This window comes from Musa acuminata, chromosome BXJ3-8 (assembly GCF_036884655.1).
Source record: "Musa acuminata AAA Group cultivar baxijiao chromosome BXJ3-8, Cavendish_Baxijiao_AAA, whole genome shotgun sequence".
In the NCBI taxonomy this organism is placed as follows: domain Eukaryota; kingdom Viridiplantae; phylum Streptophyta; class Magnoliopsida; order Zingiberales; family Musaceae; genus Musa; species Musa acuminata.
The window spans coordinates 10,259,843-10,272,574 of NC_088356.1; the positions used below are offsets into that span (position 1 = coordinate 10,259,843).

At 37.2% G+C, this 12,732-nt stretch overlaps 1 protein-coding gene across 1 annotated transcript; it reads left to right on the forward strand.

The window, feature by feature from the left end:
• The first annotated feature begins 1,365 nt into the window (after positions 1-1,365).
• On the forward strand, positions 1,366-4,171 carry LOC135644864 (thioredoxin-like protein YLS8). Its single transcript, XM_065162803.1, has 2 exons — positions 1,366-1,561; positions 3,731-4,171. Exons 1-2 carry the CDS (start codon positions 1,442-1,444, stop codon positions 4,037-4,039), a joined length of 429 nt encoding a protein of 142 aa, XP_065018875.1. The 5' UTR covers positions 1,366-1,441; the 3' UTR covers positions 4,040-4,171.
• The last annotated feature ends 8,561 nt before the right edge of the window (positions 4,172-12,732 follow it).

Sequence of the window (12,732 nt, forward strand, 5' to 3'; positions counted from 1 at the left end):
CCCTTCTCGTTTAGAATACGAGGGTATTTATAGGGGAGTTTAGTGTTACCTGATGTGCCTGCCCGCAAGGAGCAGGATCGTACCTCTGATGGCATCTGACATCGTTGTTGGCGTGGCGTGAGGGATCGAGCCTGAGCGGTCGTTAATGGGCCTCGGCCTGCGTTCTGGTTCGTTTGACCAGGTTCTGCCGGGTTGATCGAGGCGTGAGGCATCGTCTGAGGCAGCTGACGTCAGCCCGAGTCTTGTCGCCATTTGTTACCCTCATCAGGATATAATTCAGTTCACTCTCGTTCAGAAACATTGGATATGCAATTTAAACATGGAGAAAATTTGCATGCCATCACAGTGACAAAGTAAGTTTCTCACCTGAGAAGAGACGGTGAGTTCTTCTACACAGGAAGTAGTCTCGTTCAGCTCTTCTCGGTTGCTGACAACTTCATTCAGCTCAGTACTCTTCTGCTTGCTTCTTGAATATGCTTCGGCTGACCTTCCTTTTGCGACTTCTCCAAAGCACGAAGAATTAGGCATCAAAGGTCTGTAAGTAGCGGAAAGAGAGTGGGAAAGCAGAGGAACGAACTGAACCAGCAAAGGATGGTGGGGTGAGGAGAGTGAGCAAAGGTTTTGGCAAGCATAAGCACAAAACACCTTTTCTATGAAGAATCAAAATATCCTTAAAAGCTATCTGCAGAAGCCATCAGACCCATGACCGACTCGTTTCATGCAGATTCACCTTCTTTTGTGCATACCATTGGGGCTTTTGTGGCATTCGATGCTTCGTTTATGTGATCCGATCACGCCTTGGATCCGCCTAAATCTGCGGCGTATCGGGCTGAACCGCCGGTCTGATCCACCTCATGCCGAACCGGGACGTCGTAGTTGTTGGATTGGGTCCGACTCGGCATGCTAGTGATTCAAAACATTCGAGCAAACCCGGTTTCGGGTGACCCGCGGCCGACCCCGTGGCTCATAGAGTAGGCGCGTGGGGCCCACGAGGATCGAAGCACAGGGTCCCACTCGTCGTGGTTGTTGGAAAGGGGTCCGACTTGGCCTGGTAGTGATTCAAACTATTCGAGCAAACCCGGTTTTTCCGTCACCCGCGAGCCTACCCGCGTGGTGCATGGAGTGAACGCGTGGGGCCCACGAGGACTGACCCAGAAGGGTCCCAGTCTTCGTAGTTATTGGAATGGTTGGCCTGCTAGTGATTCAAACTATTCGACTCACTCGTGAACCTACCCGCGTGGTGTATGGTGTAGGTGTGTGGGGCCCACGGGAACCGACGCTGAAGGTGCCCATGTTCCCTCAAAAGTTTGGAGGAAGAGACACGTAAATGACCGACTTTGGCCTTTCGAAGGGTATAATTGTAAGTTTGTTTGCTTGTCGATACCTCTGCTTGCGCGAGGCGGCGGAGGGAGAAGGAGGGTCGAGTGGAGGCGCGAAGAAGATGTCGTACTTGTTGCCGCATCTGCACTCGGGGTGGGCGGTGGATCAGGCGATCCTGGCCGAGGAGGAGCGCCTCGTCGTCATCCGGTTTGGCCACGATTGGGACGAGACCTGCATGCAGGTTCCTCTCTTTTCTTTTTTCCTTTCTCCACCCCTTTTGATCCTTCTTCTTTATCTTCGAATCCTTTTCTCGATTACATTGTTTTCATAGAACGGGAATCATTTGCTAGATTGACTTTGGTTGTTGATGCGAGACGTTTCTTGTCACCTATGATCGATTTGGCGCAATGTCCAAATTAGGGTTTGGTGTTTCTCCTGGCCGTGGCCCTTTGACTTATAGTCAACAAGCGATCTGTATGTGACCCTTATAGTTGACAATCGATCCAATTTTCTTGTTCTTGTTCTTGATCCAGGAGAAAGGAAACCTAGAGATTTGAGATTCAAGCACTTTGGAACCTGCTGAATGATGTCGACAAGTTAGGATTTGACTAACGTGTGTGTTATTGTTACCATGAACAGATCCTTGTTTCCCTCAAGGAAAAGCCAAAAGTCATATCATGATAGCTACTACCAGCTCCTTGTTTCTTTGCACCTAAACAAGAATGGTTAAGAGGATTAAAAGTGGAGTTTCCATTATGCTTATAGCATGTCACTTGAAGTGGGGGGTGATTTCAAGAGTGGGTTTAAACAAGCAGTATCGAGAAACAAAATGGAGAGGAACAAACTTCCTTTTTGCTGGATTTTCAATTCTCTTTGTTATTCTATGTCTCACATATGTATATTTTTTCTTTTGTTTTTTTTGTACTCCATTAATTACATGGTGTGATGTGAAACCTTGCTTAAATTGAGTGTATATTTGCAACATATGCAAACATATGAGTAGCAAAACCTGGAAAGGGTTATTGTGAACTGATGATTCCAATATAGTTAAGTGCCTTGGAACCATCTTAAATCATAATAACTTGCTTATAGACTTTTATGCTTTTGCTAGGTGATGTGGATGGTTGTAAACCTCTGTAAGAATCTTACTATGTTGGCCTGCTCTTTTAGCTAGATTACACAGTTTACACAGTTTACAAATTTTAGTAATGTTCCACTTACTTGAAAGACATATTATTTCTGGATCCTGCTTTGTGTGAGGTCTATTCTTCGACTCTGTTAACTCCCTTTAACTGACTATTGTGTTAACTGGAAACTCAGACAAGAGGCATGATGCGGTGCCTATGATGTCAGACCAGACCAAGTTTGATTTCACAGGTTGAATGTATTTACACCAACCCAAGGTTGATGTTGAGTCTAGCATGAAGAGAGGCCTAGCATGAAGAGAGATACTTAACAACTATGTGGAAAACTACATTTAACAGCTATATCTGTCCTCAAAATCTCAGGGAAAGGCCTAACATGAAGATACTTGACACTTGTTCGTTTTGTTTTTTTAAAAGAAAACCAACTTACCTGTGGCCTTTTAAGCTGTTTGACCCGAGTAGCGTCTAAGTACTACAATTTCGTTATTCAGTGTCGTTGTGATTTCTAGGAATATATGTTGTTACATAATTCAGTAAGTGCTACATGCTCTGTTGCCAGTATACATTAAATGTAACCTCTGAAGAGAGGGAAATCGTTATTCGATGATAATGTCTTTTGAAAAATTATTTTTTAGGTTTTTTCTTGGAAGACTGTACTCTTAAAGCATTTCAACTTAGAGATTTTTTTTTTAAGCATGCGATGGACTCCTTGTTTCAAGTACTAATTTTCTTTCTTTTATGATATAACTTAGTCTTTTGTTCAGAATTTGAAAATTAATAATGTTCTTTTAATTTTTTAGTCAGAAGCTATAGTTCGAAAGGTTAGGATTCGATAGTGAAATTATTCCTTTGTGGCCTGGATGATCAGGTTCAAGTTGCTGATAGACCTTTCACTTATAGAGGAGTATGATTGTAGATGCTAATCTTTCTCAATCTTCTGCATTGAAGATTGGCAAAAGACGTGCACGGGTTTATTCGTTACGTTAGGTGAGACAATTAGTACTAGTGACATGAGAAAGGATAGAGGAAGACCAACATGACCATAGATAGAGATATGAATGCTTTTAGCTTTAACTAATAATATCATTTTGTTCAAAGCTCTCAATTATGTGAAAAGATCCATTTAATCAATCTTAAATAATTGGGATATCACAGCGTAGTATAGTTCCATAGATAAAGTTCGTAGTGCCATATCTAATTTGTTAAGAAACTTTGTTTTTGTTTTTACTGCAGGACTAACAACCACTTGCATTTTTGTGGTGCAGATGGATGAAGTGCTGGCTTCAGTTGCAGAGACCATAAAGAACTTTGCAGTGATTTACTTGGTTGATATCACCGAGGTGCCTGACTTCAATACTATGTACGAGCTGTATGATCCTTCAACCGTGATGTTCTTCTTCAGGAACAAGCATATCATGATTGACCTCGGGACGGGTAACAATAACAAAATAAATTGGGCGCTCAAGGACAAGCAAGAATTTATTGACATTGTGGAGACTGTTTATAGGGGAGCCAGGAAAGGTCGTGGGCTGGTGATTGCTCCCAAAGATTACTCCACCAAGTACCGCTATTAAACCTATTGATCTGTGTGACAGATTGTGACATCGCCTCTGAAGGTTGACGATATTGTGTTCAAGTTGCTCCTGTATTAGAAATCTTTGATGTTTGAGATTTTACTGCTGGTCTACCAAAACTTGGTTTGTGTATTCTACTCTGCGTGACATTCCGTTGAGCAGCAGACGCATTTAAAGGCTTTCCTACTTGCCTTTCTGTTTGCAGGATCCTTGCATATATATTTTTTGTAATTATTATTATTATTATTATTATTATTATTATTATTATTATTATTATTCTTATATATCTAATATATATTAATATTTTATTAAATGATTGAGCCGATAAGACGAGATGAGTTATTGTTTGAACTCGATTTAGAGTCGTGTCTATATTGGAATCTTATGTATTTACATCTTTTTAGTATTCGGTTTGGAATCTTATGTATTTTGTCTTCTGACGATAAAATATTTAATTTTATTTATTTTAACGTGATTGGTTTATCGTGTAGAAATAATATAAAAATTATAGATAAAAAGATAATTTAATATTTAATATTTTTTAAATTTATTAATTTTTTTTTGTCGATTGTTGTGGTAGTGATTGATGGTGGCATAGCTCTTGACAATAGCAAGGGTTGAACCTTAAGGTCCTCGAGATTTTTCTTATGTTGATGTACTCTGAGGTTAAGGGGTTGAGGGTGGGGAAAGGGACGCTTGAGTGTGCGGTGTGCCTCGACGAGGAGCTCCGCCTCCTCTCTCGTTGTAGTCATGTCTTTCACTTGGATTGCATTGACGCTTGGCTCGCCTCCCACGTAATTAGCTTTGTCTATTGCACCAACCTCTCTGAGTCATTGATGACAACCTTGACCCGCTACTTGTAGCCACCCTTGTTACAAATGCGATCAATCTTTAACTCGAAACTGTTACTCCACCATAGGATCATGTCACCATCATTGTGAACCCCATAGTAATTATGGCGGAAGAGGAGGAGTAGAAGGAGGCGTCATGAAATTGGCATAGATTGGAAGCCAGAGGTGAGTGGCTAGATCGCGATCTGGGCAATGGTCGATGAAGCTCCCACGATCTTATTCAATCGGACATTTCGAGGTATGGTCGATGGAGGACGTCGATAGTACACCCTCCACTTGCCGGAGCACATATGAAAGGAGATCTTGGTCGCTTGATGCAAATGCAAGACAATGCAGAGCGTCTATCATCATCATCTTTTTCCTCCTCTCCCTTTGTCTCACCTCCCATCATCGATCTCCCTTCTCTTCCTTCTTCGACACTGTTCTGTATCTGTGCTACTCTACATCTGTATTGATGGGAGGTGAGACATCTACGTTGACAAGATGTAAGGCCTTTGCATCACATCCTGTCGATACAGATATAGAGCGACACCAACGCAATTGTAGGACGCTATAGAGTAGTCATCATCCTCATCCTCTTCCTCCTCCTCCCCCCGCAATAAGTCATAGAAGTCTAATGAAAATCTTCAACTTAGCAAATTGACACATTCTAACGAATTAAAACAAGACGGATTGAAGTACGAGAAAATTATTCTAATCACTTTATCAATGAAAAATTGATGAAATAATTAGAGCAATAGTTTAATTCCCTTAAAACGTCACACAAACTACAAAGTTTGATAAGTTGAAAGGAAAAAAAACTAAAGATTTTTGGATTTTAAACACCACAAGCAGAAAAGCTTGATAAGTTCCAAAGTTCATATAAAAATTTAAAAATAAAACACTCACCAGTGTTGAAAGATGATTATACTTTTCAATTGCTTTCTTATAAACGGAGTCAGTCTTGTTTATATAGTACAAAGGCCAAGTACAAAGGGACTGAATCTATTAAATACATTAAATGACATTCATATTCTGAATTCATGAATGCAGATCACTCATGAATCTGCCTTAAATTAATTTGAATGATTATTCATAAATAAGCCCACAATTCTTAATATAGTCTAATATGGCTGAATTACATTTATTCTTCAAAATCGGCTAAAAATTCATCATTTTCTCAAAGCTAGACTTTCTTTTCATGATTTAGATTTATTTGGATCATGTTGACTATTTTAGGCTTTTCTTGTATCCATAGAATTTTGATCGAGTCTTGACCAGTTTGTTCCTTCCAAATGCTTTCCAATAAACAAGTTAAGGCTTCTTTTATTCTTTTAGCTTTAGCTCTTATCATTAGTCCTCCATGAATAGTTAAAGGGTCTTTGGCAGAATTATGATCAACTTGATGATTCATATTATTCCCCCTTTCCTCGAAAGGATTCATCCTCGAATCAGCGCCTTCGTCACTTGCATCAAACAAAGATAAATCAAAAACATTGAATGTTGTACTAACATTGCCATACTCACCTAGTAGTTCCAGCTTGTATGCATTGTTATTGATTTTTTGAAGGACTCGAAATGGACCTCCTCTTTTTGGCATTAATTTAGACTTCCTTTGGCTAGGAAATCTTTCCTTCCTCAAGTGTAACCAAACCCAATTACTAGATTCAAATACTACTTGCTTTTAGTTTTTGTTGTGTTGTTTCTTATATTGTAGAGTTTTCTTTTAAATTTGTGATCGAACTCTTTCATGCAATAATTTGACAAAATCAACCTTTTGCTTACCATCCAAATTGATCTTTTCCAAAGGTAAAGATACTAAATCCATATGAGTTAATGGATTGAACCCGTACACAACTCCAAATTAGGAATTGTTTGTTGTAGCATGTATACTTTTGTTAGAAGCAAACTCCATGCTAGTCATAGGTGTCTTGCAAGTCAGTAACGTGAGTGATGAAACGTGTTACTTGACACGTAGTCTTTTTGCTTATTATTATTATTTAGTATTTTATCACTTTATATTGCTTGTTGCTTGAATATATTGTGATGTTCATGGATCTATGCAATGAGAATCAGATCGTGATGAGATCACGATAATAAGATCAATTCATCTTTAAATATAGATCCTAAATAATCTCGATCATAGGTTACTCGAGAGGGACATCCAGATAACTAGACAGACTGGTATACTGTATACCCGTCCATATAATAGATGTAGCTGGTCTCATAGCTGCTCGTGTGGGGACACTAGGAATACAATACAAGTGCTCATTGGGAAATAAGTTCACTGATTGATCTACTTATGGAATGCTAGATGGTTGATGATGTCTTATTATGAGATAATAATTTCGTAGTCCTAGTGGTGTATCTGGTCCTTAGACTTGAGATACCAAGAATATCCTGTACGAGTACTTCACTCTTTGATACCGGACTTATAGGTCTGGAGATTCCAGATCTAGCATAGCCAGTCATCGGGAGTGGTAGCCAACCTTACGAGGACTATTGAGTGTTGATAGAGGATCATCCACTCTTAGTGTCATGAGAGGAATATCTCTTATGTTCTTGCTCAGCCAAATCTCTAACTATGGTCATTCAGATTGAGAGTAAAAGAGTTCTCCGGGAGAATCCGATTAGAGCAAAACTCAAGTATAAACTATATAGGTTTGATAGTACTATGCCTGGTATATAGTCTCTTAGATATTAGATGGATGATGGACTATACGTATATGGTAACTGAGGATAAACAAATCTAATGAATTGGATTCCCCTATATCGTATGGTGACTACGTCGTAGTGGCCTCGTATGTCCGCAATCGATGAATCGAGTGAATTATTATTGAGATAATAATTCATTGAGCCAGAAGGAGTTCTGATAGGTATGATTCACGGTTAGCTCGATATTGGGCTTAGAGGGTCATAAAAATATGGTAAGTGTTGCGACTAGTAGAGGTTCGGATATGAGATATTCGTCGATGCCCCTATCTTATTGGATATCCAATAAGCCCCTGAATTATTGGATCCTATGGATGAGATTCAATAAGAGCCAATGAGAGATTATTGGATAGAGATCCACTAATCTAAGATGCTTGGGTAGTTGGATGAAGATCCAATACCCAATAGGGCAAGATTCATTATGGTTAAGTTGATATGAAACCTCTATAAATAGGAGGGAACCAATGGTTCATGGGAAAAAGCCTCTTTGAGTTGCATCTTCTATTCTCCTCCCCTTCTCCTCCTCAGATAGTAGGCTTGGAGTTTTGAGGAGCATCCTCACAGCCTTTTATATGGATCATTGCTAGAGAGGAGGACACTTGACATTCTTCACCCTCTCATAGAGATATGTAGGGATTCAAGGATATACGATCTCCTTAGGTAACACAATATTTCATATACATAGTTTTAAGTTTCATGATTTTTGCACACCAATCTTTGCACGACGATGAACACATCTTTGAAAAATTGGAGATTTTGTTTTTAATATTCTTCTGCTGCGCATGTGATGTCCCCCCAGATTTCCCTACACTCCACATGTGGTAAACATTCCTCCCAATTTTTTAAATTCTTTTGAATTATGACCCTCAAAAGTGTTAATAAAGTTTGATTTACTACCTTGTCCATATCTTTATAGATAAAAAGTGGTTGAATACAACAGCCTTGTACCCAACTTGCTCCGAAGTATTTTCCAAAAGTGGTTAAAGAATTTCACATTTCTATCACTCATAATTGTCTTTGGAATACCATGTAATCTAACAATTTCTTTGAAGAATAGCCCCATGACATGTGTTGCATCATTTGTTTTGTGACAAGGAATGAAATGTGCTATCTTGCTAAACTTGTCAACAACAACAAAATTAGAATCTCTCCTTCCATTTGACATAGGTAAACCCAAGAGAAAGTCCATCGATATATCAACCCAAGGCTCACTAGCTATAGGAAGAGGAGTATATAACCCATGAGGCATTACTTTAGATTTAACTTGTTTACAAGTAATGCATTTCTCATACAATCTCTCAACATCTCTTTTCATGTGTAGCCAAAAGAAATGATCACTTAATACATCTAATGTTTTTCTGACCCCAAAATATCCAATTAAACCTCCACTATGTGTCTCTCTCATAAATAATTCTCTCAATTGAACATTGAGGAACGCACATCTTGTTTTCTTTGAAAAGAAAACCATCATGCCTAAAGAACTTATCAAAACCCCTATTCTCAAATGCCTCATAAACATTAACAAAATCGTGGTCAGAATTGTATAAATCTTTAATGTACTCAAAACCCAATAATTTTGTATCAAGTTGAGAAATTATAGCATATCTTATAGAAAGAATATTGATAACCACATTTTTCTTACCTTGTTTGTACTTAATGATGTATGAAAAGGATTCAATAAACTCCACTAATTTTGCATGTCTACGATTTAGCTTTCCTTGTCCTTTGAGATATTTTAAGGACTCATGATCAGTGTGTATAATGAATTTCTTATACTAAAGATAGTGCTATCATGTCTTAACACTCTTACTAAAGCGTAAAACTCTTTTGTCATATGTCGGATAGTTAAGACTTGCTCCACTTAGCTTCTCACTAAAGAACGTAATGGGTCTGCCTTCTTGCATTAAGCTCTAATACCTATTTCACTCGCATCAAACTCAATCTCAAAAGTTTTAGCAAAGTTAGGTAAAGCAGGCAAATGTGCTGAACTGGGTTTGTCATTAAGCAAGTTAAAAGCATCAACTTGTTTTCACCCATCTAAATCCCACATTCTGTTTGATGCATTCAGTTAATAATGCAGTAATTATAGAAAAATCCTTAATGAATTTTCTATAAAAGCTAGCAAAACCATGAAAACTTCTAATATCACTAATACTAGTAGGTTTTGGCCATTCTCTAATTACTTTCACTTTTTTTGATCAACATGTATTCTTTTATCATTAACAACATATCCAAGAAAAGTAATTTCATTAGTGTAAAAAGTGTATTTCTTTAGATTAGTATATAACTTTTTTTTTCTAAGCACATTAAAAATAGTTTTTAAATGTGTTACATGCTCATCTAAACTTTTGTTATGCACAGATATATCATCAAAATAAACCACTACAAACTTTCCGATGTAAGCACACAAAATATGGTTCATTAATCTCATGAAAGTACTAGGTGCATTAGTTAGGTCAAAAGACATCACTAACCATTTATATAAATCATATTTAGTTTTGAAAGTGGTTTTCCATTCATCACTCTCACGTATTTTTATTTGATGATATTCAGATTTTAAATTAATTTCTAAAAATACATAAGAACCATGCAATTCATCCAACATGCCATCTAGCTTAGGAATAGAATGTCTATACTTTACCGTGATTTTGTTGATGGCTTTGTAATTAAAAGATATTCTCCAAAATCTATTTTTTTTTGGTACCAACAGAATAGAAACTGCACATAGACTCACACATACCTCTTTTCTACAAGCTCACTTGCTTACTTTTGAATTTCATTGGTTTCTTCAAGGTTGCATATATATGCTGGCTTATTTGGTATACTTGCGCTTGGAATGAAATCAATTTGATGCTCAATTTATCTAATTGGTGATAAACCATTAGGAACTTCTTTAGAAAATAGATCCTCATTTTTCAGCAGAAGATCAACAATAATACTAGACAAACTCTTATCAATTTTATTAGAAACAATCAAAACGTCCTTGTACATAAGTACAAGGGCTGCCTCATGGTTAAGGCTTTCTTCACATCACTCATTTTGGCATAAAACACTTATTTTTCCTTCACTCAAGCTTTTCTTGTTTTCTCTCTCCTTATGTTTCCCAATATTTTAGTTTTTACCACTCAACTCACCTTTTTCTTTTTTCTCTCTTTCTCACTCCCTCACCAAAGTTTTGATTAATAAAGACTCAAGCTCCTCAAATTATTGTTTTATACGCATTTGGTCTTCAAAAATTATCTTTGGAGGCAAAGGTCCAAGTTGATATTTTTGTCCATCCATGATCAAAGAATAATGGTTCTTGAACCTATCATGTATTACCCTTCGATCATATTGCCAAGGTCTCCCCAACAACATATGACCAGCATATATAGTATGTAATTTTAGTTTCTCCACAACCAAGGTGCTTGCCATATTTATACAGATTCCACTATTAACAATTGCATTGCATAACTTGTTAGCAACCAAACAATATGTATGAAACATATTTTCACATTGTTCACTATATTGATCATTTTTATTTTGCAAACTAAGTGTGCTGTGAACAACTAGATTTTTACCTTTAGCATACTCTACATCACTAACATCCTTTGGAATGTTATCATCTTCCTCTCTCACTTTCAGATTTCATAAGTTCATCCTTCATAATCATAACTCTCTTATGAGGACATTCACGTGCCACATGTCCATGCCCAAGGCACTTAAAACACTTAATGCTTCTAGTTTGATTAAGTTGATTCTTATCTTTACCCTTGTTGCATGATTCATTTTTGCTTTTAGTTTCATCAATTTTAGGCTTAACAATGGGTTTATCATCTCTTTTACTCAAATTCTATTTCCAAGAAGAAGAAGAACCCGAATGGCCACATTCACCATGTCCTCAATTTTAGGCTTAACAATGGGTGAATCATACCTTGTGTCTTTTCTTTTGAGTTACCTTTCAATCTTCATGGCCACATTCACCATGTCCTCAATCTCCACATAATATTGCAACTCTACAAGATCAGCAATATTCTTGTTTAATCTACTTAGGAATCGAGCCATAGTAGCCTCACAGTATTCCTCCACATTAGCCCTTATCATGGATATCTCCATCTCCTTGTGATATTCATCAACACTTATGGAACCTTATGTTAAAGTTTGCCGCCATTGATGCAAATCCCTATAGTAATGGCTAGGGACAAATCTCCTTCTCATGATTTATTTCATCTCCAACCAAGTCTCTATGGGCCTTTCATCATTTCTATGCTTGTCTTTACATAATTGATCCCACCAAATAATACCATAATCATAAAATTGAACAACGGTTAATTTTACCTTTTTCGCTTCGGAATAGTTGTGACATTCAAATATCAACTCCACTTTTCATTCACACTCCAAAAAGACATCTGGATTATTCTTCCTTTGAAAATGAGGAATTTTCATTTTGATGCCGCCTATATTTCTGTCCGTACCATCAAAATATCCTATCCTAGTTTGTCTCCTAGGATTAACATCTTGACCAATTAAAGTAACTTGGTCATCATCTATGTCATCGCCACCATCATATTTATCATTAACAGAGGTTGGTCGTCTCCCATGCTATATGGTTCACTTTGTAATCTATTAATTGTATCATCATGCCTTTTATGATCTCTTACATCTCTCATCACTTTGAACATACGTTCAAATTATTGTTGCATTGCCTCAACCAAAAGATCATTTGATGAAGAACTCGCTTCTTTATCTTTATACATGTTTACAATCTGAAAAACAAAGTTAGAATAGCCTCACCAACACTCCTTCATGTGTTTCACTCTAGATTTGATTCACTCGTGTTTCACATAATTTTTGGCTTTTCTCGATGCTGATCTCATCACTCTTGTCTTTTGCCTCTTTTGTTTTGTTCTTTTGAGTTCTTAGATTAACTAAGGTACCTAAACAAACAATTCAGATTGTGAGAATTCAAATATAATAAAATTGGGTAGGTTTAAAAGCAAACAAAAGGTAGGCCAATTTAAAGGTGTGTGTAATGCATTTCAATCATAAGCAAAGATTAGAATTTAAATATCAGTTAAATAAAAATATATATTTTGGAATGAAGAAAGATTTTCAAACCTAAACAAGAATTTAAATGAACAAAGATAGAATTCTATAATTTGTAAGATTTCC